General features: G+C 42.6%; 2 protein-coding genes across 4 annotated transcripts in view; both read right to left on the bottom strand.

The window, feature by feature from the left end:
- The window catches only part of hecw1b (HECT, C2 and WW domain containing E3 ubiquitin protein ligase 1b), a 48,015-nt gene extending 34,823 nt beyond the window's left edge, over positions 1–13,192 (bottom strand). For all 3 annotated transcript variants that reach the window (XM_083782155.1, XM_083782157.1, XM_083782156.1), the window contains exons 1-3: positions 12,789–13,192; positions 5,392–5,542; positions 2,228–2,405 (exon numbers count right to left, since the gene is read on the bottom strand). In XM_083782155.1, the coding sequence (XP_083638281.1) occupies positions 2,228–2,405; positions 5,392–5,508 (295 nt within the window). In that variant the 5' untranslated portion in view covers positions 5,509–5,542; positions 12,789–13,192. The remainder of the gene's footprint in view (positions 1–2,227; positions 2,406–5,391; positions 5,543–12,788) is intronic.
- Positions 13,193–13,680: 488 nt separating this feature from the next.
- Positions 13,681–25,799, bottom strand: coa1 (cytochrome C oxidase assembly factor 1). The gene is made up of 5 exons (XM_083782158.1): positions 25,676–25,799; positions 19,651–19,746; positions 18,886–19,037; positions 18,709–18,785; positions 13,681–17,252 (listed from the first exon to the last, which is right to left on the bottom strand). Exons 2-5 carry the CDS (start codon positions 19,742–19,744, stop codon positions 17,126–17,128), a joined length of 450 nt encoding a protein of 149 aa, XP_083638284.1. The 5' UTR covers positions 19,745–19,746; positions 25,676–25,799; the 3' UTR covers positions 13,681–17,125.
- Between the last annotated feature and the right edge of the window lie 2,155 nt (positions 25,800–27,954).

Raw genomic sequence — 27,954 nt, 5'->3', positions numbered from 1 at the left:
GAAAACCCCCAAATCTATACATATTACACTGAAATCCTCCGTTGAAAAGTTCCATTGAGCCGACTCAGCCCCGTCCAAGTTGTAATAAAACCCAATAGAGCGTCGCAGTCCCTCCCCCTTTCAGAACAACGAGTGGCCCAGGAAATGAATCACAATGCATTTTGACCATAGGCATTTCTTAAATGATTTATTTAAAGACCTTTTAAGCATCGTACGAAGCCAACTCTTGTCGTGACAAATCATGACAACACACACAATATTTTGGACCAAACAAATAATTACAAAGAAGAAAAACAACAAAAAAAAGTGTTGTAACCTGCTGTTTTTTTTCTACTTTCTAATTTGGTCCAAAATATTGTGTGTGTTGTCATGATTTGTCACGACAAGAGTTGGCTTCGTACGACGCTTAAAAGGTCTTTAAATTAATAATTTAATAAATGCCTATGGTCAAAATGCATTGCGATTCATTTCCTGGGCCACTCGTTGTTCTGAAAGGGGGAGGGACTGCGACGCTCTATAGCACAGAATCGTAAATTATGTCAACCCGATCCCACCCAAACACAGTGCAATAACACAGATTGACAAACTCTACTAGTGAAAGTCACGCCTCTGTCGAGGTCAAAACTGTAGTAGTGTAATATGTACAGATTTGGGGGGGTTTTTGTAGTGTATGTACGGAATTGCCAATCCATGATATGTCACCGTTTTTGTGTGAGATCGGGCTGGGGAAACGTGAATGGATCCCTCCTGGCTATGGGATACATGTGAATGAATCACTCCTGCCTATGGGATACATGTGAATGGATTCCTCCTGCCTAGTAAGTAAGGCGCATGCGTACATCATTCACTTCCTTGTTTATGGGCAGACAAAACTGTCAATTTACTCTAAATCTACGGCACTCTCCATGGTTTTGATCAGAACAGCAATGTTCTGTCCTCATTTCTGACTTAATCAAGCATCTCGTTTGGAATATTAACGCTTCTAAAGAGACATCAGGCGAGGTAGTAATGGAAGAAGTCGCCTCCTGGTTTTGGGGGGAGGGGGCTTTTCAGAGTAAAATCTGCCGATCTGCTTGGCACTCTAGCACCTTTATTCTGAAAGATTCCCCGGCAGTAAGACGGTTAACCCTATCGGTGCCGGAAGTGCTTCAAAATAGGAGCTCTGGGTGGCCGGGGTTGTCTCAGCGCTTTTACTCTGAAAGCCATGACCCGGAAACAATCTACTAAAAAAAGTTGACTTTACATTGCTAGCTTACATTGCGATCATTTTAATTTATACGATATATGATCCAAAAAGTGTTCATATTTTGCGGGAGAGACGGATGATGAGCAGAAATGAAGCGCCAGCATATCGATCCGTTCATAACCACGGAGAGCTAGGACGTCCAGCGACGTCTAAGGTACAGCTCGGTTTTAATCCTTAAGACGCCTAGGGACGTCTTACTTACAGAAACTGTTTAATCAACATGTCAGTTTTCACATCAATGTAAATGGGCCAGAGTTAGCCAAAGCTAAATTTCATCTGTAGTCTGTATGTATGCATACTCATACCCTCTATTCCTTGCTTGTCAGTTCAAAGTTCCAATTATGATCGTTTTGGGGGGTGGTGGCTTGAACAAACACACACCTGCCCTAGACCACTGGTTCCCAAAAAAAAATATGGGTCAAGAGTAAATATCCCTTACATTTTCATAAATTATTATCATATATAATAATAATAATAAAAAACTCTGAGAAATTCCATTAATGAGCTTTGTCCCTGTCAAATAAATAAATAAATACGTGCATGCATAAAGTGGGTGGCAAATCCAGTGGCAAAATTAGTTTAACGTCGTTTCCGCATAACTTTCGGGTATGATGATGTCACGCGCATACCCTCTATTGTACGATTTGAGTCATACACATTTAGTTTCCACAGATAAATTATGTTGATAATTATCTTACTTCAAGCTCAGACAATGTTGTAAGTAACGTTCTTTCTTTCTTAGGTAATATTTGACAATTTGACCAACATTTGACAATTCTTCACAGTATAGTCTAGACCATATTACTATATGGTCTAATTTTATTTATTTATTTTCCATTTTAGAGGTATTAAAAAGGTCTCAAAATTACTTGAATTGTCTCTTCAGAAATGTGCAGATACCCTCTACACTTATACTGTATATGCTGTATGTTGCTTTGTTTACTGTTGAATGAGAAAACAATCAGCCTATGTCAATCTCACCAATAAGGTACATGCCGATCCAGTCGCCAGCATCCACCTCCTCCTTGATGTCCCAGCTGACGGCGATGTCCTCTGATTGACCAATGGCGTAGTGGGAGGAGCTAGCAGTCAGGGCGGAGCGACAGTGCGAGGTGAGCAGGTCGGTGTCACTGGTGGAGCGCGGAGCGCGACCTCGCTCCTGGAAATGCATTGTGGGTATTCACATTTTTCAACCATTCAAGGTTCAACTTTGTTTTTGTCAGCAATACCAACGATAGCCTCAGACTCTCAGAGACAGCAGGCATTTTGTTTTCAAAGGAGACAAAAACGCCTGGGCGAGACATGCATGATAACTCTTCCTACATCTGGGCCTCTTCCGACTTCCAAGGTGTTACCAATGATACAAATTAAGGCTATGTTCCATTTAGTGTACAGTGGTTCTCAAACAATCCTCCATTTCAATTTCAAGGGCCCCATAACTCTGAGAATGTACAAATAAGTCAGGGTACACTCTCAGAGTTCCACACCAGGGCCATTTGGAACCCACTCAAGGACTCTTTGAGACCACTGGACCACTGTAGCAGTGTTTCCAGTGAGCCAACATGCACAATAGCAGCACCCTGACTCTGTTTGACCAGAATGGAACAGAGCCTTCATTAGTATTATCGCTAGCACCTGTGCAGGAAGTCGGAAGAGGCCCGGAGGTAGGACGAGTTATTTCCAAATTGGCATATCTGCATAGAGCCTATAACAAAGTAAAAGGTGCATGACTTCATGGGACAAATGTGGGGTGGGGTGGGGTTCGATTTTATTTCGCAATGTCCCGCCCCATTGCATACTGGGCCCTGGTTGGTTATAGCCTGGTTCCAGGCGAATCTGGTTGGCTCGTCACCACTTCGGCCGTGAAGTCCTCCCACAATTGAGAGGGGCCAGACTTAATGTGCCTGGGGCAATATGCATTGCAAAGGCAGATGAGGGCTGGCTATGCAAGGCTACATGCAGACAGCCAGACAGGGGTGATATGGTTGCTTTCTCTTTTTTCACATTTGGATGCTGCTCCATCTGCTGCATCAGCAAATGTGCTGCCGTTACATCCCAATATAGGGACAGAATCCTAACCCTATTCAAAGTGTGCCACCACACATTTGCATCTTGGGAGTGAGAATGCATTTTCTGTGTTTCTTTGTATTACGAAAAATACATTAACCATGTCAGCCCTAACCTCGCGTCACCAGTCTGTGTTACAAAATTGCAGTGTGCTGTGAACCGGTCTGAAGCGGATGATATCGCTACATCATGTGGTAGTATTGTTTTTTAGTCATCAGGCAGGGACAAATCAATCTGAACTTTCTTTTCCCTCATACCGGAAGAATAACAATAAAAGCTCTCGTAGCCTGCAGCTTTTATTGAGAAAAATCGGTTTGAGAGAAAAGGCAGTTCCAGATTATTGTTAACTACAAAACATTACTACAACATGACATAGCGATATCATCCGCTCCCGACCAGATCATAAGCCCGAAAAGGAATGCTGCCCTATTTAAAAAATATATTTGTATATTTTATACATTTGAAAACTTGAAATGGAACAGTCTGCACAATGGTTTGACTTTTGGTACTGTTTTTGGTAGCATACTTACTTTAATTATCTTGAGCCCCATTGCCCCCGCCGGCAGGGGCAGCGGCTGTCCACCGCTGCCCCCGCTCTCCACCAGCTCTCAGCGTGTAAATGGAGACCCAATTGGTCTCCCGTTTCAACTCCGATGTTTTTGATTTTTTTTCCCCCTGGACCCCCCTGGGATTTAAGAGGTTTTAAAGGCATACTAGGTTGAATCGCAGATCTGTGTGTGTATACACACACACACTCACTCCCCCTCGGCCCCTCCACTTTCTGACAGGTACAGTATCAAAGTGACTCTAAATAAAGTGTTGTACCCTGACCTTTTTTTCTTCTTTCTAATCATTTGTTCGGCCCCAAAAAAAGTTTTTATTGTCATGATGTTGGCTTTGTCCGAGGCTTAAATGTCTTAAAAAATACTTTTTGATTTAATGGCTGCGGTTTTTTATATTGATATAGTAAGTAAGTTTAATTGATCATATCTTATAATAATGTCTCTACCAGGCGATTAAAAACTGTCTGCATATGTTTTGTAACACGGAGGGAGAGGGAGATGGAGAGGAAACAGATTTCCGATCTCAGTGGTGCTTGTGCAACTTGACGCATGGAATAAAGTATAAAGATATAAGGATAATCTGACTCTGATTATAAACCGCTTGAACTGCAGCTTCTATTCTGAAACCAAAAATCTACAAGCTTGTTTCATATTGGTAGCCCTGAACTGTTTTACGCACTTTCTACATTTACAGACCTTACACGTTCCAAATATAAAGTGCTCACCCCAGGGCCATGGATGTTACAATTCTGCTCGGGCGGGTATCAGCACCCATATCTACCGTATTGTTCAATAAAAATCATTAATCCGATCAGAACAGATAGGGGCACGTAGTTGAAAGCCTATGGTGGAAAAACATTATATTGGACATTAATGTTGTAAATGAAAAAAGTGCGTAAAACAGGGTGAAGTTCTGTCATGACAGACGAGTGCCATGTGAACCATGGCTAAATTGTCTCGTATTTCAACTTTCTGAGGGCGAGTGAACGATTGCGTAAAAAAACATATTTAGCCACTTGCATGAATGCCCCCACCCTGTCAAAGAAATCACAAAAAAGGTCGAGCTCTAGCACCACGAAAAAAAAGAAGGTGTAAAGCAAAAACCTGTGGCCTATACAACAATATTATCAAGTGCGCTGTTTGATGACGTTGTGTAGCGGTCATAATGGGCAAAAGAATAATGCGTTTTATATTAACTGTACAAAGACATTGAGGGCGGGATAATATACCTAGAACCTTGGCAGAGTACTTATGAATAGTCTGTGGAAGTGTGGAGGCAAGTGGATTGCTGGTAAGCTCGGCCATACAGTAGCAACCAGACACCACATCGAGCCTATTCTGATAGTGGGATAAAGTCAAACGATGTTGCAGTTTACATTTCGATAGACTTTGATTCTTGAAATTAAAATAGTTTTTTTGATGCAGTTGTATATCGTTACACTGTTTTGGATGTATAGCAGCATGATTTTTCAGAAAAAGTAAATGGTGCTTTTTTCCCCAAACACTTGTGCTGACCTGCGGGATCCCATTGTGGAAGTCCAGCCTCTGGAAGTGTTCTGGGTTTAAACTGTGACGGTTCACGTCTCTCTTCCCCCGGCGGCGTTTCTGAGATGGGCGAGATGGAGACGCCATGGTTGAACTCACTGGCCTTCACTGATGCACTACACTGTGGAGAGAGAGGCAGAGAGAGAGAGAGAGAGAGAGAGAGAAAAAGAGGCAGATGTTGTGAGCTTGTTGATCGGCTATTTCTGCGGTACATATTTGGTATAGATGGGGGGGGTGAGTACTCCAAGTACAACTGTAACACAGGTATGTTTAAACTTAAAGATGGAGTGCCGTGATTTTTGTATATTTTCCAGTTTTTCATGTGTTTTGTGAGGTGACAGTACTTCATTAGACCCCTTGGTGTGGTTCTTATGTGCAATGATGATGTCTTCCCTTTGTATTTAGGGTTTCTTTCTTTCTGATGGGCCACCCCCAGGTGGTGAGAGTGGGACGACTGTACCTCCTCCCCATTGACTCACAGTACAGGAGCACCACAGGGTGTTCCCAGTCCACTCCTGTACTCCCTCTATATACACGACTGTGTGGCCTCACACCCTACAAACACCATCGTGAAGTTTGCTGATGACATGGTGGTGGTGGGGCTGATCAATGAGGCAGCGTACAGAGAGGAAGTTACCAACTTAGAGTGGTGGTGTGAAGAGAATCATCTCCTGATAAATGTCTCTGATGAAAGACCAAGGAGGTCATTGTGGACTACAGGCGGGGGAGGGATCCACAACCTACTCATTGTCAACAGTGCTGTGGTGGAGAGGGTGCGGAAACCTTCAACTACCCAGGGGTGAACATCCATGAAAAACTCAAATGGGAGGCACACACAACTGTGGTGGTTGCAAAAGCGCAACAGCACTTATATGGACTCAGGCGCCTCAAGAAGTTCGGCCTGAGTCCACAAATCATCAAGAACTTCTACCGAGGGACGATAGAGAGCCTGCTGACGAGCAGCTTTACCAGCTGGTATGGGAGCTGCACTGACAAGGACCAGAAGGCTCTCAGGAGGGTGGTGCGCTCAGCCGAGCGCATCACTGGATGTTGGCTGCCCAGTTTGGAGGAACTGTACACTCAGCGCTGTCTCAGGGAGTACCTGAGGATCATAAAGGACCCCACACACCCCCAAAATGTTATTTTCATGCTTCTGCCCTCAGGGAAGAGGTACCAGAGTATCAAAGCCAATACAAGCAGACTGAGGAACAGTTTTCTTCCCCAGGCTATAAGACTGCTTAACAAGCCTAAATGAACAATGAACATTTTTGTGGTATTACGGTCTTGTATGCTGATCTGAGTTCTTTTAGACTTATCCCCTCCCCCTTTATCATACAACAACAGCTGTGGGTGCAGCTTCAGTTCAGGTGGATCACCACCCACCAGTAAAACCGGGGATACTTAATGAACTGGTGAGCTTTTACACTTTCTGTACACTTTCATGAAAAAGTGCGATACATCGGTCATTTGCCTTTTTTCCATCAGTATCAGTAGTTATGCAGTCTATCCATCTGATTTTAACGCTTCACACACCCAAGACTCTTGGGACTATGGAATGAAATTCCCATTGCAATCAGAACTGCAGACTCACTCCAAATCGTCCAACGTAGTCTAAAAACTCACCTTTGCCTACTAAATTGTAACAGTCGCAGGAAATAGTTTCCAATGCATTTTTCCCATAGACATTTCAAAACGTATTTATTACAAAGAAGAAAAACTAAAAAAAGTGTTGTAACCTGCCGTTTTCTTCTTCTTTCTAATTATTTGTTCAGCCCGAAAGATTTTGTTTGTTGTCATGATTTGTCACGACAAGAGGTGGCTTTGTCCACGGCGTAAACGTCTTTAAATAAATACTTTCTGAAAAGTCTATGAGGAAAATTAACGGGTCTTTTCTGGGTCTCTCGAGGGGGCGGGACTGCGACGCTCAATAGCACTCACCCCTTCAGACTCCCTCACCCCCCAACACTCACCTTTACAGACTCCACTCCACACTGGAATCCTATGGTTTCAATGTAGGCTACATGTACATTGTTAGTCTAGAGCAGCGGTTCCCAAACCATTTTGGCCATGCACCCCTTGTACCTCCCGAGTCCCGACCTAGCTACCTACCCCCCCACATGGAAATATACATTTAAATTGTATAAATATATCATTGTATAAATATATAATTGCATAAGCTATATACTGTAGAGACATATTTCCTTTTTATCCAAATTTGCACATAATATATGAACCTCCTCCTTCTCTCCTCTTTCCCCAGACGAGGTTCTACAACTAGTAACATCCTCTAGACCTACCACTTGTCCTCTTGACCCTGTCCCGTCCCCAATCTTCCAGACCATCGCACCTGATCTGCTCCCCTTCATCACCTCCATCATCAACACCTCAGTAACCTCAGGCTGCGTCCCATCTGCCCTCAAGTCAGCCAGAGTAACACCACTCCTCAAGAAACCAACCCTTGACCCCTCAGATGTCAAGAACTACAGACCGGTATCACTCCTTTCATTTATTTCTAAAACCATTGAACGTGTTGTCTCCAACCAGCTCTCTCTCCATCTCTCACAGAACAATCTGCTGGATCCCAACCAGTCCGGATTCAAGAAGGCCCACTCCACAGAAACTGCCCTGCTGGCAGTCACAGAAGCACTGCATGCTGCCCAAGCTGCTTCCCACTCTGCAGTACTGATTCTCCTAGACCTATCGGCAGCATTTGACACAGTGAACCACCAGCTGCTCCTAGACACCCTAGCGGACCTAGGCATCGGTGGAACGGCACTAAAGTGGTTCTCCTCCTACCTCACCGACCGGACCTACCAGGTTTCCTGGAAAGGTCTGTTATCATCCCCCCGAACCCTTCAAACTGGGGTCCCACAGGGATCTGTACTTGGTCCTCTCCTTTTCTCACTGTACACTAAATCCCTTGGCACTATCATCTCTGCTCACAATATATCCTACCACTGCTACGCCGATGACACGTAACTGTTTCTATCCTTCCCCCCCTCTGCCACTCAGGTAGAAGAGCGCATCACTGCATGCCTGGCTGACATCTCACAGTGGATGTCCTCCAATCACCTCAAGCTGAACCCAGACAAGACTGAGCTTCTCTTCTTCCCAGCTAAGTCCTGCCCTATGCGGGAGCTAACTATCTCCGTAGACAACGCCCTGGTAACGTCTGTCCAAACAGCCAGGAACCTCGGTGTTGTCCTGGACAGTCAGCTCTCGTTCAAAGCTCAAATCACAGCTGTCACTCGATCCTGTAGGTTCACACTCTATAATATACGACGAATTAGACCGTTCCTCACCCAGGAATCAGCCCAGCTCCTAATCCAGACAACAGTCTTGTCAAAACTCGACTATTGTAACTCCCTCCTTACTGGCCTACCAGCATGTGCACTTAAGCCTCTCCAGCTGATCCAAAATGCCGCAGCTCGCTTGGTCTTCAACCAGCCAAAATTCTCACATGTCTCCCCCCTGCTCCGCTCCCTCCACTGGCTCCCGGTCGCTGCCCGCACAGAATACAAAACTCTGATGCTGGCATTCAAGGCAACCAAAGGTATGGCTCCCCCATATCTTGCAAGTATGATTGAACCCTACAAACCCTCCCGCGCACTCAGATCAGCCAACGCAGGGAAGCTGGAAGTACCCTCACTAAAAACGCCGGGACAACGCTCCACACGTCCCAAACTCTTCTCCCTTCTGGCTCCAAAACTGTGGAATGCACTTCCCATTGCAGTCAGAACTGCAGCATCACTCCCAATCTTCCGCCGTAGTCTGAAAACCCACCTTTTTAGACTCCATCATGGCCCATAGCACTTACCCTACCCCCTTAGATAGCATTTCTGTAGACTTAGATAGCATCTGATACAGACTTATAGCATGTTATGTAGACGGCACTATAATTGCATTGTATATAGTCATAGCACGCCATAGTACATATGTACTGTATAGCATAGTAGTATATATATAGCTTATATGTATAGTCTCATAATATAGATATTCCACTGTTACTTTCTTAGCTTACGCATGTTTTATGATAAATGCTTTTGTGATGTATTCCCATGCTTTTGTTCCTGATTATTGTAAGTCGCTCTGGATTAAGAGCGTCTGCTAAATGCCTAAATTGTAAATTGTAACCTGAATATGGCATAATATATGCAGTATAGGCTATATTCTGCATATACTTGCCATATATTGGCATTATGTTAACATATTTGAAATAAAACCATAGCACCACCATTAGCTTTTTCATGTCGCGCACCCCCTAGAAGGTGCTCGTGCACCACAAGGGGTGCACGCACCACAGTTTGGGAACCACTGGTATAGAGTGATGCTGGTTCATTGTCTCTCTGCATTATGTATGTGTTTACCTGGCTTTTAATGTCTGCTAAATACCAAAACTGTAAATTCTATTAGGTACTACTACAACTATACAACTACTTCTACTTCTACTACAATTTGCAATTTAGGCATTAAGACACTCTTAATCCAGAGTGACATAGAATACATAGACATAGTCATCCAGGATCACTATTGGATGGGGATGGGGGGGGATTTTGACTGGTTGAAGACCAAGCTGGCTGCGGCATTCTGGATCAATTGCATGCCGGAAGGCCAGTAAGGAGAGTTACAATAGAGTTACAATAGTCAAGTTTTGATATGACTTATGTCTGGATAAGCTGGGCTGACTCCTGGGTGAGGAAGGGTCTAATCCTTCGAGTGTTATAGAATGTAAACGTACAGGATCGAGTGACCGCTGTGATGTGTGCATTGAATGAGAGCTGACTGTCCAGGACAACACCATGGCTGTTGGAACCGAAGTTACCAGGTGTCGTCTATGGAAATAGTTCTCTCAGGTTAGCTTAATTAGCTATACTACTACTACTACTACTACTACTATACCAGTAAGACGCCCTAAAGTGTGAGGTTGCATGCACGCATCAGCCTGGGTGACAGGCTTCAGACTGCTGGGTGAGCGCTGGCGCTTTGGCATGGGGGGTCGGATCAACATGGAATTCATTCTGTACTGGCCATATACAGTATGGAGCGTGTCTAGAGTGTACAGGGTTTGTTGAGGTCAGATCAACATAATGGAATGTCCGAATGGGTCAGCTCCATATATGGAGATCTAAGGGTGGCAGCAGGGGCAGTGTCTTGAGTGTACAGGGTTTGATGAGGGCCCAGGTAGGGCCGGGCCTTAATTTTCGGGCCTGTTGAGAACTCTAGTTTTCGCCAGCGTGGTTGCACTAAAACTTTGGGGTGAGCCCGTCTAGAGATTGAATGGACAGGTATTAGTCAAAAGGAGGGACAGATGGGGAAGGATCAACATATGGAATGGCAGAACAGGTCAGCTCCATATATGGAGATCTAAGGGTTTGAGGTCAGATGTAGAGTTGCCAACCAATATTGATGACGTCAGGGATCTCCATATATGGGCATTCTTATATATGGGCTTAAAGGTATATTCAGTGATTTCACTTAATTCAAATATCACTTATTTTTTTGTTTTGTTGTGATAATCCTCCCTACTATAGAGTGTGCTGGCCATATAAGGAGTTCCTCCCTGTCCCCAGTTAACCCCTGGGGGTCGAAAAACCTTAGGTTTCGTTTTTGACTCTCTATCCTGATTGGACGAAAGGCTGGGTCCCACAGCCAAAAACGAAACCTAAGGTTTTTTGAGTGAAATCACTGAATATACCTTTAATATTGAATCAGGGATCTCCATCCCTGATGATGTCATGTGATGTCTAGAGGCATGACCATCTATGGAGGCGTGGGGTGACGGACTCACTGACAGACTTTTTCATAGTAAATGTGACCTACAGTCGCAATTACTATTACTCAGTGCCGAATCAACCCCTCGGAGGACCAGGCGCTACACCAAATCAAAATAAGGCCCCATGCACATGCGCTTTGCGCGTGTGCATGTGATTTGCATGCGTGTTACATAACACAATCAAGAACGACCCTTTTTGCGTCTGCACGCCCATTGAATGAATGTGGTGCACCACCAGCACCATTGCTCCCATAGAGTTATAAGGCTGATCCCCGACACTGGATCTGCTATTTTAGAGTCTCCTCCCACAGAGTGGTTAAGAAAGCGTTGGACAACAAAAAACACCAACTGGGGTTCCTGCGTTGCGTTACACATCGGTGACCGATACGGTTTCGATAGAAGCAACAGTTGTACCTATATCTGAAATAGTCTCGCACAGGGCCATGCAAGCTGTACGCTGCAGGCCCTTGCTATTACTACTACTATACTGCTATATACTACTAGGCTACTAATAATAATAATAATATTTTTTTTTAAATATGTTCACTTTCTAGACACATCTACTAAAGAGTCAGAATGTCCATTTTTGGGCTCGGGTGGCAGTGCCTGCCCACCACCGCAGAGGTTGTGGGATCGAATCCACCACCACGGTGGTCTACAGTATCTATTGGGCCGTGCTCGCGGAAGGGAAGCCGGGCAGGGAGGGTGATGTCCCTGCAGAGCTGTGCTCTACATGCTCCTCCTGGTGGGGGCTCCTCACTGGCAGGAAGAGTCAGTAGCATAGGCCTATACAGCAGTGATGACACACGTGTCACGTGTGGGGAGGGATCCATTTGAATAATGTCAAAATTGTGGAGAAAAGGGGGAAAAAGGCAAAAAACAATAGGTAGGCCTAGGTGTGTAGGTGTGTAAGTAGTCAAAATCCGAACTGCTGCGGGAAAAACAAACTTTGCAATAATAATAAATTAAGCTATAAAGCTGAAGCTATATTAAATGTTGTCATTTATTTCCATCTTGGTTGTCCTAAATCTCTTCCTCCCCGCCCCGAAAGTGACAAACTTACGGAGTTTCAATTATAAATAGCAGTCAACTCAGGGCCATCCCTTCAAAACACACAGCCCGATTTACACTTGCTTTGCACGCAATGCCTGCGCGGCAAATAGCAGATCTAAAGCTCACGGTGGGTCAATCACAGGCAGCACGCATTGTGAGATCTTGAAGATCGAGAATGAATCAAGACTCACAAGCTCGCCATGGCCTAGTAACATGCGTTTTTTCCCCCTAAGCCCCTATAGAACAAACCCTGAAAATAGCCGATCTACAAGCTCACAAGGCGCCGCAGCCGCGATGCGTTGTGAGCTTGTAGATCTGCTATTTTCAGCGCGCACCGGCTCGATCAAGCATCTGACATTATTCTAAGCCCTTAGAATAAACGCTAGCGCGCGTCGCCATCTCCCCGCACAGCCAGTAAAAAAAAAAGAAAAACATTAACCGCACAGATCGCAGATCTGTAAAGCAACCTTTCATGTTCATCCTGCATGTGACGTGAATTGTTGTCGGATCAAGCATGTTATTTAATTTACAGATAGCCTACCTGGGTCAGAATGCTCCAGGGCCGGTCGATCATGGTCCTTCAACGGCCGCTTTAAGGCGCCCCATAGCCCGGGTCGATCCACCTCAGCTCGGCTGCCTGCGCGGGACCGTTGTTGTCCCGCATCTTGTCACGGACCAGCTCTGCGTGGTCCCGTCGTAAGGTTCCAAACCCTTCCCTTCCTCCGGTTCCGGTCCCGTTGCGGTGGTGAAGCCTACGTAATCCGGTGTAAAAAACAACAACTCCGACCTCGATCGGTTTCAAGCGAGGATGCGGAGCAGGGTTTGTTTGGCTGCTGATGCTGCTGCCACCCGGTTACACACAGAAACGTTCGTCTACCCGATTGTGTCCCTGTCCCGTCTACGAGAAGTGCTCGTTGCATGCTGCGCAAATGTTTGCGTCGGTCATTTGAGGCTAGTTTCGTTGTAGGTTACGTTACGCGTGAAACGGTGACGGCGGATTCTGGGTCTTATTTAGTTGCAGAACCATGGTGGGGTCACAGAATTCGACAGGTCACGAATATCGGTGCGACCCCCCCCCTGTAAAAGCTCGGCAACACAAACTGCATCATCATCATCAATTTCATCATCATCCTCCTCCTATTCCTATACGTCATGTTGGTGGTTCGATCCAATTCCACGCTCAGACTTTTAATCAATATTTGTATGATTGGGTCATCCTTGTAAATGTAGCCTATTATTAGCCAGGCATATAGGCTATTTAACATCTAATTGTTCATTGTGGCCATTTAAGATATCTTGAACAATATTATGTTCATACACTAATACAAATTACATGTCTATAGGGCGCTAAACAGAACTATTAACCTTATTGAAGCGCCCCCCACACACGACACACACACACACACACCCCTCAAGGATGAGGGACACAATAATCCATTGAATAATCACATAATTTATTAACACAATTTAACAAGTTATGGCCAGTGCAACAAACATATTGTCTCCGTGTGAACTGTGTTCCAATATGGATCCAAATCCAATGTTGTTATTATTTAGTCACAAGCTCTTGTAATATTCACCCCCATTATTCTTTCTATATTAAATGTCTTGTTCCAGTAGCCTATTGGAACAATACATATGAAAACCAGAACAATATGTGAATTGTGAAGAATATTGTCTGAAAACACAGGTTTTCAGTAGGCCTATGTAACACCCAACTGAAGTGCTTACAAAAGTGGATTTAGAGTTTTTTGGTTTTACACTAGATGGCGCACCGACCAAAACTCTTCTCACCAAAAACGCTCCCTTGGTATGGATTCTCTTCCTGGTTTTGCTGCAGCTTGTGTTGTTCACTTCGCTTGCCACTTTCAATGTTTGATGGCCGCTAGCTAGTAGCTACAGATCACATGCAGTTACTGAAAATCTTCACAAACGCGCAACAAACGGCTCTCTCCTGGTGTGCAACCATAGGTAAGAGCATCATCTAGCATTAAAAAATAAATTAAAAAAAATGTCATCGGCAGGGAAAGCCATTGGGGAAAAGGACATCAAAGACGCCATCGCAGGCAAAGTACAATGTTGGGAGCTTGATAAAACATTAATTCGAAGTTGTGCTATGCATAATCGGATCGCCAATTCACAGCCACGAGCGAGATGGCGCGACAATGGAGGGCAATCATTTCCGGGGCGGCCGGATGAGGGCTGCTCTTCTCTGTTTATGTTGCGCATTTCATTGGCACTCACATTACCGCCTACAGTATATGGTAACGGGAGGGAATCGGTTCAAATATTATGAAGGGCATTATTTTCACTGGCCACACCGTGGTTTAAAAAGTACACCTGGGCCACCAGGCCATTTATAGTCAACCCCTGCTCTATTTTTCCACCACTGAACACACTATGACACAACATGACTCTCCTGCCAAGGTGTTTGCAAAGCTGAAATCCCAACTTCAGAGGGACCATGATCCTCTCAATGAAGTCACCTCAAAGTCTGATATATTTACCAAGCCTCGTTGTTTCCTTTAAGAAACCTCTTTCTGAAGAGGAAGTGCTTGATCTGAGAGATCAGTACTTAAAAAATGTCGTCAGTGGGAGGAGAAAACAGACCAAGGGCCATGGAGTGCGTGTTTCTTTAAAGAGGCTTCAATCAGTCTCCAGCCAAGGTCTTCGTTCACATTAAAGAGAGGGAGAGGAACAGACACATTCGAGAAGGTTGCAAGAAGAACGAACCCAAGAAGAAGGCAAACTCAAAACTCATTTGTTTCTCTATTGTAAATTGCATTGATTTGGAAATTAATTTCATTTAGATGTTTGTGTGTATTTAATTTATATTTGTGTGTATTTATAAATCACAATGATGCTCCAAAATTTAGGCGCACAGGACAGGTCAACCTCCACAGCCTTTTACAAGCATGTGATGGAGATCAAAACCTCCCTGAATGATGTCAGAAGTGTTCTTGAAAGTGCTGAGCCTGTCAGTGAGTCCAGATTGGAAGGTGACCCTGGTGAGGATATCCAGCCTTTCGTGGTGAAGCCACTATTTGTCAATTCACCACATGTCCGCATCAGAAAGATGCGTGACGATGTGCATAAAGTGCCTGCAAAGCCCTCTGAAGACACACACCAACAGGTCAAGGTCACTGGGGTTAATTTTGACAAAGTGGATGATGAAGTCTGACTCCAAAGGCCTCTATGTTGATGGAATCCGCAAGGACAACAATCAGCATTGGCACAGTAGTAGAATTGTAAAGAGTTTCAAGACTAATGGACACACAGCTGTCTCCTATGGCCTTTGCCAAGACCAGTAATAATCAGTGGTGGAAAGACTGTACTGTACTTAATTTTGAGGTATTACTTTACTTGAGTATTTCCAATGTTCAACACCTTTACTTCTAACTCACTACATCTCAGAGGAAAATATTGTACTTTTACTCCACTACAATTATTTAAACACTTTTAGTTACTAGTTACTTTGCAGATTTGGATTATTACAAAACATACATTAAAGGGTAAGACCACTTTTTTTGAGGTTTGGGTTGTGTAGTTACTTTGCCATGATGAAACTCCAAATGTGGACAAGAAATACAAAAATACTGCTCCAGTGATTAGAAATTGATAATTCAAAATATGCTCCTCATTGACTTACATTGTAGCTAAAACAGCTCTCAAAGTCACTCTTTTAGTACGTAAACAAACACAAACAAAGTTGATTCAGACAATATAGAGCATCACCAAAACTCATGTGGTTTTATTTTTTCATAAAATGTTTAGATTCCTGTTGATTTTACTATTTGAAGATCTGGATCCGGGTCCACGGATCCAGTCCGGGTTTTCTTCCCAATAAAATGGACAAATCAAGAGGAAGATAACATTTTTATGAAAAAATAAAACCACATGAGTTTTGGTGATGCTCTATATTGTCTGAATCAACATTGTTTGTGTTTGTTTACGTACTAAAAGAGTGACTTTGAGAGCTGTTTTAGCTACAATGTAAGTCAATGAGGAGCATATTTTGAATTATCAATTTCTAATCACTGGAGCAGTTAATTTTTATTTCTTGTCCACATTTGGAGTTGCATCATGGCAAAGTAACTACACAACCCAAACCTCAAAAAAAGTGGTCTTACCCTTTAACAGGTTCCGTCCATCCGATGTGCCCACACGTCATAAGCAATCCAACAGATGGATACATTTTTCAGTGGGACTCCAAGGCCATCATACGCTTCGCTTCGTCCGGTCACTTTCCTGGTTACCGCTGCAAAAAGAATGCCTCGTCTGTCCTAATCCAGGGCGCTCTCCGTGGTTTTGATCTGATGGATATACTAAGCTCTTCATTTCTGACTTCTCAACTGCCTCTCGTTCAAAATATGAACGCAATGGATTATTTAGTGATATTATGGAAACGAGAGCAAGGTAAGCAAGCAAAAAATATCTCCCTTCTTTTCCGGAACAGAAGGGGGGGGGGGGGGATTTACAGATTAAAAGCGGCCATGTCGTTCCGGCCCCCCAAGCTTCTATTTTGAAGGAATCCCGGCGCTGATTGTGTTAACGACAGCCCTATATACATGTTGGCCATTTGAAAATAACCGCTCTACAAGCTCACAATGCGTTGTGATGCGGATTGAATGTTTTCAAATAAATATAAAACATTGCAGGAGATTGCAGGCTTTCTTCTATTCCTGGGAATGGAAGCCATTGTTCTTGCGTTACAAAAAAAAGAAAAATAACACAAAATAGCCTAACGATGTTACTGGTAGGAAAACTGTCCACAGCCCTCCTATAAGACACAAAAATGCTAATATATTATAATGAGCATATTAATGAGGACCAATTAGGCCAAATGTTTGACGGGGGTCCGCACCCAAATGTTAAGTACTAACGCCAGCTGTCAGCATCATACTCTGTGTGCTCTGTTGATGATGTCATCGCGTCATGCGATGATGTCATTAGATCGATGGTCTGTCCCTCTCTCAGCTTCAAGACCGCTAACTTCACACTCCACCTGGGAGAGAGAGAGTCAGAGGGGGGGGAGAGAGAGAGACAGACAGAGATATAGACAGACAGACAGACAGGGGGAGAGTGTGAGAGAGAGACAGAGAGAGAGATACATGTGATTTCCTTACTTATAGATCTGTCACAATGACATTTTACTTGACAGTTCATTGTCATACAAATAACAGTGATTACGCTCGGCTACAGGGTGCTCTTCACCAACATATTGAATGATGCTATGACTTAGAGATGGCATCATCAAATGTTTCCCCGCCATCCACTTCCATTATAAGCGTGATCTTTGGTTTTTCTCGGAATTGAGGCTCAGACTGAGGTGTTTGAACAGAATGTCGATGTTAGGCGGTGAATTTCGGTTAGACCCTGTTGCTATGGGCAGCGGGGAGGGACATTAGACTTTAAAGTAATTTTATAATTTTTAAAAACAAAAATAAACAAATCTAAGAAATTCCATAAATAAAATAAATAAATAATTCAAGTAGTGGAGAAGTAGTGGAGATAGCTACAAGCTCCTAACGGTCTCTGGTTGAATAGAATAGAACAGAATAAAACAGTGTACCAACCTTTTGGTATTAGGGTCTCTGGTTGAATAGAATAGAACAGAATAAAACAGTGTACCAACCTTTTGGTATTAGGGTCTCTGGTTGAATAGAATAGAACAGAATAAAACAGTGTACCAACCTTTTGGTATTAGGGTCTCTGGTTGAATAGAATAGAACAGAATAAAACAGTGTACCAACCTTTTGGTATTAGGGTCTCTGGTTGAATAGAATAGAACAGAATAAAACAGTGTACCAACCTTTTGGTATTAGGGTCTCTGGTTGAATAGAATAGAACAGAATAAAACAGTGTACCAACCTTTTGGTATTAGGGTCTCTGGTTGAATAGAATAGAACAGAATAAAACAGTGTACCAACCTTTTGGTATTAGGGTCTCTGGTTGAATAGAATAGAACAGAATAAAACAGTGTACCAACCTTTTGGTATTAGGGTCTCTGGTTGAATAGAATAGAACAGAATAAAACAGTGTACCAACCTTTTGGTATTAGGGTCTCTGGTTGAATAGAATAGAACAGAATAAAACAGTGTACCAACCTTTTGGTATTAGGGTCTCTGGTTGAATAGAATAGAACAGAATAAAACAGTGTACCAACCTTTTGGTATTAGGGTCTCTGGTTGAATAGAATAGAACAGAATAAAACAGTGTACCAACCTTTTGGTATTAGGGTCTCTGGTTGAATAGAATAGAACAGAATAAAACAGTGTACCAACCTTTTGGTATTAGGGTCTCTGGTTGAATAGAATAGAACAGAATAAAACAGTGTACCAACCTTTTGGTATTAGGGTCTCTGGTTGAATAGAATAGAACAGAATAAAACAGTGTACCAACCTTTTGGTATTAGGGTCTCTGGTTGAATAGAATAGAACAGAATAAAACAGTGTACCAACCTTTTGGTATTAGGGTCTCTGGTTGACGCAGTATAGATATAACCTCCTGTCTTACTTCCTGTGACTGGGATTTTAATCTGCAACACAAAGCAACCATCATCATCATACCATGATAATCCATACTCCCACTTTGTCACTGTTACTTTACCCCAGAATATCATATGAAGCAATTAATACCTGGGCAGTATGTGGGTCGACACGGTTGCTTCTGTCTGTAAGGTGGATGTTGTACACTTTTAGAGGCGGGGCTCCCAGGCTTTCCATGGCAACGGGACACGCCTCCAGCTGTTCCACAGCCAATCGGTGGTAATCCGACCTACTGAAGTTCTCTGATTGGACAAAGTGCAAGAACAGGGAGGAGAATAATGACTAAAATCATAACTTTAGTAGCACGATGGCAAAGTAGCAGATCTATAAACTAGTGTAGTTTGGGCTTTAGGCAACGTTATGTGTCAGTTATGTGGCATCTGCCACATGTTGCCTAAAGCCCAAACTACACCAATGATTCGCCATGCAACTCCTTGCAACAGAATGGTGCTTTAACTGCTCATATCACACACAAGCGGCAAGGTGCGGCGAGCTGCAATTTCCAGATTTTCCACAGTAACGTTTTTTGTGACGTAATGTAAACTGATGAGTTTCCGCGGTAACAATAACTGTTTTTGAGACTTGATGTAAAGCGGCACGTGCGTACACACACACACACCCCAAACTCACACACACCAGAGCGGGCTAGTGTCACTCGCAAGTGATTTACAAGTTCACAGCGCGTCGCCTCCGCAGCGCGTTGTAAGCTTGTAGATCTGATCAGTTATTTGGCCACGTGACACATTGTAGGACAGAGCATATATTGGAATTCAATCAACACACACATATTGCTTAATTCAATCAACACACACACACACACACACACACACACACACACACACACACAGTACTCACTCTGTATGAGGTAATACATGGTTCCCACTCCTCCACCTGTCAGTATGGTGGTGAAGATGGTTAACTGTTGTAGTTTACTGGTAGACACCCTCATTACTGGTGGGCGCGCATGCACACGCACACACATACACACAATTCAACCCAGGGGTAGAAAATATAAACATTCATTTAGTGTTGAGGGGGTTGGAGGGGCTCACCACCAGCAAAATTGATTTAATATAGTTGCATCACTATCAGTTTAACTACTTTAAACCCATACATAATTTATTTGAAAATAGCAGATCTACAAGGTCACGTGTTGCACTGAGCGTGTAAATCTTCTATTTGGATATTTTAGATCTTAGATCTTGATCTTGAATAGAGTTCGCCAAAGTATCACAACGTGGGGCGTGGGGGTCCGCAACACATTAATCTGGGGGTCCTTAGCCCTGGTTATATAGAAGTGTATATTTGTACGTCTCTAAAGCTAAATTCCAATACCCAAAATCTCGGCCACTCGCTCACTCCCACTCAGTCACTCTGGGTCATTCCAGCGTGACCCGGAAATGGTTAACGTTCCATTTGTTAAAGTGCTCCATCGAGGAGGAGAGTGGAGTCGAGGAGCCGAGTGGGCTCTCTGAGACCGCATAGAGCGAGTGTACATCAGGTGCAGGCTCGGTGGGGTATTTTGTCTCCTCGCAGCGGATTTCCGCATCACATGTACATGTTTTTTTTCCTTCTCCAGTGACATAAGTCCGCCTCCTCCACATGTGGCACAGAAAACACTGATGAAACCCGATACTGTGCACCCCCCCCCCCCCCATCCACTAGCTGCCGGCCGGCTGATTGGCTGAAGTCGCTGACCCAACGGCCAACACACACATGCACACACTGTTCAACTGTTTGTTGAAGAGACACATTTTTGCTGAATGAATAGAGCTTCAGAATGATAAAGTAGCCTATCTAGCCTACTTATGTGAAAGTGAAAGGACCACAACAAGCCACTGGCTTTATTGCGTTGTGTGTGTAACGGACCCAGAATGGAAAGGCTTTTATTTTGAAAGGCTATGTGGGCAAACAGGAAGCTTGCTCACTCACCAGAATCATACTGTCTGATAAAGAAAGCATCAGTCAAGGAGAAATTGTTTGTTCCTCATGTGCTCCACCATGATCATTGAAAGCTAAGCCTAACCTCACCAACAGGATGAAATGGAACACCAAACAGATCAAGTGAGTGCAGACCAATGAAACAACACATGAAATGGAAATGGAACTGCCAGAATTTAATTATTGAATTATTGGTTTTAGTGACTTTCCTGGAGAATTACATGGTCGAGTGATATCATGATATTGGGACACCTGGTAACAAGTTAGCACCTAGCTGGAGAGGGAACAAGGTGAATGTCAATCTTTATGGTTATTGGTTTGTGTCATATTGTTGTGGGATTTTGTTTAGTTGGTATTTTGTTTATATGGTATTATGGGTTGATATGTACCTTTTTTATTGGTTATTTGTAAACGTATTTGTTTCTGTCTTGTTTCTAGTTTTCACATTGATTTATTAAAGAGATAAAGAGAAATCATCAGTTGGACTTCACCTTATTATCCAGCCGGGGTCTGCTACAGTGTGATATAAGCATAATAAAAGTAGGATATATAAATTAGGCCGGCTATATTGTTAGGGTTGCCACCCGTTCCGTAAAATACGGATTCGTCCTTTATTTGAGCATTAAATTATGCGTCCCGTATTGAATCAATACGGAACGCATTGTTCCGTATTTTCCTAAATGCCCCCTGTCACACAACATCATCACTGAATTTAACAATAATGAACAAAATAAAACAGGAAATATTAAAGACAGCACAATTGTTCTGGCGCGGGGGTCACGACTCACGCAGGACCTCCCACGAGCATAAACAAAAACCTCCCCATGGCTGCTGATTTAACTATTATTGAATATAATTAAGTGGATTCTCCTTATTATTATATTCTTCTTCTTCTTATTATTATTATTAATTTCTCATATCAATCATTCAACACTTTAATGTGCCGGTTGGTGTTAGTGTAACCGGCATGCATTGCACTGCAGGCTGCCCGCCACTAGACGGCCAGTTGTTGTTATTGTTGACGGTCGGAGGCTCGGAGCTGAAGAGCGTCTGAGCAGAGTAGACGAGGAAGACAAAGTTGGCAATAAATGCTTATATTGGCAATAATGCTTATATGCCTTTGGATCCTGCTGAAAATAGCCGATCTACAAGCTCTCTTGCCTCAAGTTTGCAATGTGTAACTGTGTACCATTGTTAATTTGTTACCATCATGACATTTTTAATGACTGAGGTGTAGAAGGGAGATGGATTTGTATTAAACTAGTGGATGTACAGGCAATTATGTTTTGCAGAAAAAGTTGACTGCACTTTTTTCATTGTATTTTTTTTTTTACTTTGCAGATGCAGTCATGAAATTCTACCATGAAGCAAGATAGGGTGACCGTGGACACAACCTGGGGACAGAGCCGGAGACATTGGACGCCTTCTGGAACTTCTGTTGGCGGCCACCACCAGTCAGGCTTCATAAAGCTCATCAAACGTTGGTTCGTGGCTCAAATGCTGAATAACCTTGGCATGAAAATGGTTTAAACCCACCGCTATAGGGGTTTCCAAATGGACTCTTGATGCTGCACGATTTATTGCTCAAAGGTGAATCTCGATTTCCCTCCAAGAATTGAGATCACGATTCTCATATGATTATACATTACCACCTTCAAAATGTCATGCCATTTTGAAAGTAGCTCTCAAGTAAAAGTGTGGGCACTCCTGCACCAGAGACTCAGCCTGGCCTGCACCCATCGGAGTCTCAGGCCTGCTATAAAAAAGTTTGGTTTTGAAATGTGAATGGAGTTTAAGTTATTACTTTTTTTCCCCCTGAAAAGTTTAACAAATATTGTGTGCCTATTATGTGTTCTGTTTATTGCTGTGTAACTGTTATTGCAACATTACTGGGCCTATATAAATAAGTAAGACGCGCAAACGCGGGAAGCGAACGCAGCTCGTAAATGGCAATAACAACAATTAGAATAAATTACATACTTTTTTAAGGTTTTCTTTTTAAAGTTCTCTTTTTGTGTTTTTTTAAGATTTTATTTTTAAGTTAAGTTTTTTGAAGTTAAGTGTTTTTAAAGTTTTTTTTTAAAGTTAAGTTTTTTTGTGGTTTTTTAAGATTTTATTTTTAAGTTAAGTTTTTTGAAGTTAAGTGTTTTTAAAGTTTTTTTTAAGTTAAGTTTTTTTTTAAGTTAAGTTGTGTGTGTGTGTGTGTGTGTGTGTGTGTGTGTGTGTGTGTGTGTGTGTGTGTGTGTGTGTGTGTGTGTGTGTGCATGTGTGTGTGTGTTGTGTGTGATACAGCTGCGCCCTCTGGTGGCGGGCGGGTGGTGTAACAGCGGGACAGACACACACACACACACAGACATGATCTGCAGGGTCTCATAGTTAGTGCTCATTGCGTTCGCAACTAACATAACTACTCCACACAGAATAGACTTGGTGTTTTATAGACTTAAGAAATTAAACTTGAGAACTGATTCTACAAAATGTCTTCTAAATCCTCGCAGATTTTAGTTAAAACGTTGACTGTGTTTGGGCCACATTTTCACAAATAGCAAATCTACAAGCTCGTGAGCTTGTAGATCTGCCAACAATCTAACGGCTTTTACAATTATGGTTAAAGTGTTTAAATGTTATGACTGTTTTCTGAAAAACCTAGACTCCAATCTGAAAATATGTTGTTCCAGGGACCGCGCTACGAGCTTGTAGGTCTATTTTGTTTTATCCTGAAAATGTGCAAATCTTTGAATATATATTATTTCAGAGCAAACGTTTTTAACTCATCTTTGCTTCTGGGTAGTCTCTGGAACAACATATTTTCAGATTTCATAATATTTCTGGGGTCCTTGACATGACATAATTTGAGAACCACTGATATAGAAACATAACTTTTTCAGAAAACTGTGGAATTGTGGACACAATCTTATCCAACAATGTTCTGGTGGTTTCAGGAAAGTTGGTGTTTTACTGTTTTATAGATTTTAGAAGCCAATGGTTCTCAAAGAGTGGTCCTAAAGTGCATTCTCAGCAAAATGACATCAAAATCAACCACTTGTATTCTAAACTTGGTTGTTTACATATTTCTATGTTTTTTTTATGTTCTATGTGCCTTTATGTTTAATGGCTGTCTAAATGTTTTCATTGTAACCTTTTTTTATCCCTAATAAAGAAACAAAATGAAGTATACATTTGCTGCTCCACGCTGTCCTGCTGCTGCTGTCCGTAGCTGACGTTCGAGTCGCGGCAGAGAAGCGGGGCGCCGGCTACACGCGCGTCGGGGCGCGTGGCCCACGCTGATCATGAACGACTCGCCCACGTTGCGTCACGCGCCGGCGGAGGACACGATCCGCGGCGCGCGGGGACCGCCTCACGTCGGCGGCGCGCCATGACTTGCTAGCTGGGTAGTAACTTCCTCCTGGGGGATCCCGAGGCGTTCCAAGGCCAGTTAGTCGATAACCCGATAACAGCGCTGCTTCGCCGCGTGGTCGTATAAGTGTTCCTTATTTCAAGATCTCAAAGGTGGCAACCCTATATATTGTGCGCACCTCAAAAGCTATAGTTAATTTATCTCTGTGCATGCCTGAATGCACAGACTGCTATGAATGACGGTGACAAAAATGAAAAGTTTATTTATTTATATGTGGACTGAACTGAATATGTAAGTCAGAGACTATACCTAATTCCTGTTATAGTGTCCGTTATTTGCAAAGACCGCGGAGGAGGACTGACTGTCGGAGGAGGAGGGGGGTGATTTATACGTGTGCGCATCCTGGCGCTTATTCACTATTTCAGGAATAAATAGCCTTGCACATGTTACCAATACATACACATTGGCCTCGGACCCTCGGTTACATGTACAAAATGATGAATTGTCTATTCTGTAGACTGTTCTGTGTGTCGTCCAAAGTTAACAAATGTACTGTAATTCTGCAAACTGTTAATAAATACTTTCAATCAATCAATCAAAAGTCCAGGGAGTTAGCATGATTCTGGACCATGGCTAATTGGCTATATAGGGGTCCTTTAGCCCTGGTCCAGTGCTTGACTCGCTGTAAGCACTGGACTAGCCCCTTTCGGGACCCTACATAAAGCTTTTCTGAAATTTTGATGAGTTTTATGTTGGGTCCCTGGTCATAACTATATTTTCGTATGGGAATTCCGGAACGCGGAAGTATACATGCTCTCTAAGATTGAATCTGCGCCGTGTGACGGTCTTTTTTTGCTTGAGTTATTCTGAATTCGGGAACTTTAAGTACCTATACATCCCGCTGCGAATATCTCCTGTGGCGCGGAAGCTGTTAAGTATTTTTAATCTTTGTTTGACCGATTTGGTTGCTTTATTTCTTTTTGTTTGTTTACCGTTTATTGTACCGCCTCCCGGTGTGCGGTTGGCTTGTGCGGCTACGTCCCTGCCTCTGATCTGCTCTGTCATAGCTATAGCGCCACTAGCTAGCCAGATAGGTGGTACAATGAGGTGTCAATAAACAAGGAAGGAAGAGAAGAATCAAAGCGACCAAATCGGTCAAACAAAGATTAAAAATACTTAACGGCTTCCGCGCCACAGGAGATATTCGCAGCGGCATGTATGGGTACTTATACTAAACATATTCAGAAACGCTCACACGAAAAAATATCGTCAAAGAGCGCAGACAGGCGCTAAACATGTTGTTTATGTTTAAGAATGGCTGCGTACCAGGTGGCATGGTAGTGGTGCAACAGGACCCAATGCACTGGGTCGAACAAATGTCAGAAACTTCAGTAGCATTGGGTTCTGCTTGGAGGGCTAGCACTGGACCAGGGCTAGGGGTCCTTAACACTGAACCACTGAATATTTCAAAGTCACTGTCTGTAGGTCATAAAACTGATCTACAAGTGTCACGATATGATTTAAACAAGATTTGACAACATTAAATAAATGAATAAAAGCAAACCGTTCAATAAACTTTACCTTCCTTTGGAGTTTGGAGATGTTTACATCATAGAGTAGTTTACATCCATAGCATAGCATAATGGTTTACATGGAGTCCCGTCGCATCTTGATGACGTCGGCGGGCGCGTCAAGCGTCAGTCTCGTGTTCGAGATTGGCGTGCATCAGAGAAACTTCCGGCCTTCAAAATACAATGCAACGATACCAAACGAGAAAAGTTCACTTTTATAGTTTTACAGTTTATTCATAACTACTACATATATAGGCTACTCATATGTTTACGCAAAGAAGTGCTGAGCTTTTTAATCAATTTGAATAGAGTTGATTAAAGTTCCTGAGAACATTAACAAATAATAAACTTTAACTCAGAGATGAAAAGAACATTAACGTTTGAACATATATGAATCCAGGGTTCAGTAGATTTATTTTTCTGCTATTAAAGGAATAGTTCACCCAAGAAATTACCAATTTTTTATTAAAAATGAACAGTTACTCACCCCATGAGATAGTTGTACATTTTTCTCTCCCACAGTAATTAATACATAATATTTTTGGGGTGAACAATAGGTCCAAGCTAAGTGTTCATAAAAGCATCTGCTGGATATCACTACTGCCGGGCAGAAACTAACTCCAAAATGTTTATTTTTCAGGAAATGAAATATGTTTTTTCAGGAAGTGACAAAAACAATACTGCCTCACCAAAGTTGGTATTATGACTATTCTCAGATACAGTATTTGCATGAGAGGGGGAGAGGGGGTGTAGTTACCTGCTTTAGCAGATAGAGAGCCCAATGGCGCTATTGTCAGAAGCATGCTTTAATACTTCTCATTTGTCCAATATCCTTTTTTTCCAATAGCATTGATTTGTGCAAAAAATAGTAAATACAAAACCTGAAAAATGGAGTTAGCTGCATTATTTTCTGCTGGACAGCGACAATATTAAACAAAACTATTATCACTGATCCAAACTCATTTCATAATCGCGTTTATTTAATTTACAAATAAAGGACAGCCACAAAGCTGCTCTAAAACAAACTCATGTAAACGTCCCATTAACCCTAAGAGAAAGACATCCCATAATGAGCATGTGTGTGTAATGTGTGACGTGAATTATTTCCTGCCCATGATATGCAATTTTTGTAAATTATGCTCCCATTCATTTAAAAATTGACGATAAAGTAGGGTAATGCTAGTGCTTGAGTGAAGACCCGCCCTCGCTGCCCTTCCAGCCAAAAGCATTCGTTTTCCGGTTGCTTTTCGGGGCCGGAAATTCCAACATAGTCCACTTGCCGGAATGTGAACCCAGGCATGTTGAGTACACCAAAGTTTTACAGTATGTTAGAAATGTTGAGTATGGGTCCCCAGCATGTAGAAACAACCGGATGATAATTGACATAATATGTGACCATACCATTAACAACCTATAAGGGGGGGGGGGGGGGGGGGGAATCAAAATGTCATCATGCTTTAAGTATGATGATTCTTTCCCCTTTTTTCCCTTTTATAGGTTGTTAATGGTATGGTCAGATATTATGCCAATAATGAAAATTGCTCAACATATGCAAGTTAGCATCCGGTAGTTTCTACATGCTGGGGACCCATATTCAACATTTCTAACATTAAACAATGGGGCTCTATGGGCTGGCAAGTAGACTAAGATGGTGGATTTGAACTTGCTGAAATAGTGGCTTCAAAACGGGTCTGTCTGTAGAAACCTCTAAGTGACGTCGTCACCGTTCCCTACGTCCATTTTGTTTTGGTTAAACCCATCATGGTATGGTAGCCTATATGAAGACCTCCACTGCACTGCCAGAAAAAACGGATTTCTTCCAGGGGAGTTTGTACCATGTTGGTGTCACATGTCCAAAATAATATACAAACAGATAGGCCTGTCAGAATTATTACATAAACGCCTAATCACAATTATTTTTGCATAATCGTCAATCGTTTCCATGTTGACTTTTTCAAAAAATAGCAGAAAAAGCAGATCTAGAAGGTTACAACATGGAGGTGTAGTAAGCTTGTAGACTATTTCCTCTATTTTGTAATTTCTTTGGAAAGAACAAAATATAAAAAATGTGTCAGAGATTTCTTTGTATATTGAAGCTATTTGCCATTTCTACCCTGTGTAATTTGTGATTATGAAACCTAAAAGGTAAACAGAAATACAAATTGTAACATTCCAATGCTAAATGCAGAAAACACAATTAAATACAATTGTTTGTGTGACAACTAATTGCCAACTCAAACAGCCCTATACAGACATAATCTGAGGCCACAGACACCTGCTGTTGTTTCA

Source organism: Protomyctophum parallelum (assembly GCF_964188405.1).
Source record: "Protomyctophum parallelum genome assembly, chromosome: 14".
Taxonomy (NCBI): Eukaryota; Metazoa; Chordata; class Actinopteri; order Myctophiformes; family Myctophidae; genus Protomyctophum; species Protomyctophum parallelum.
The sequence above is the reverse complement of the archived record's forward strand: the minus strand, read 5'-3'. Positions and strand labels throughout refer to the sequence as shown.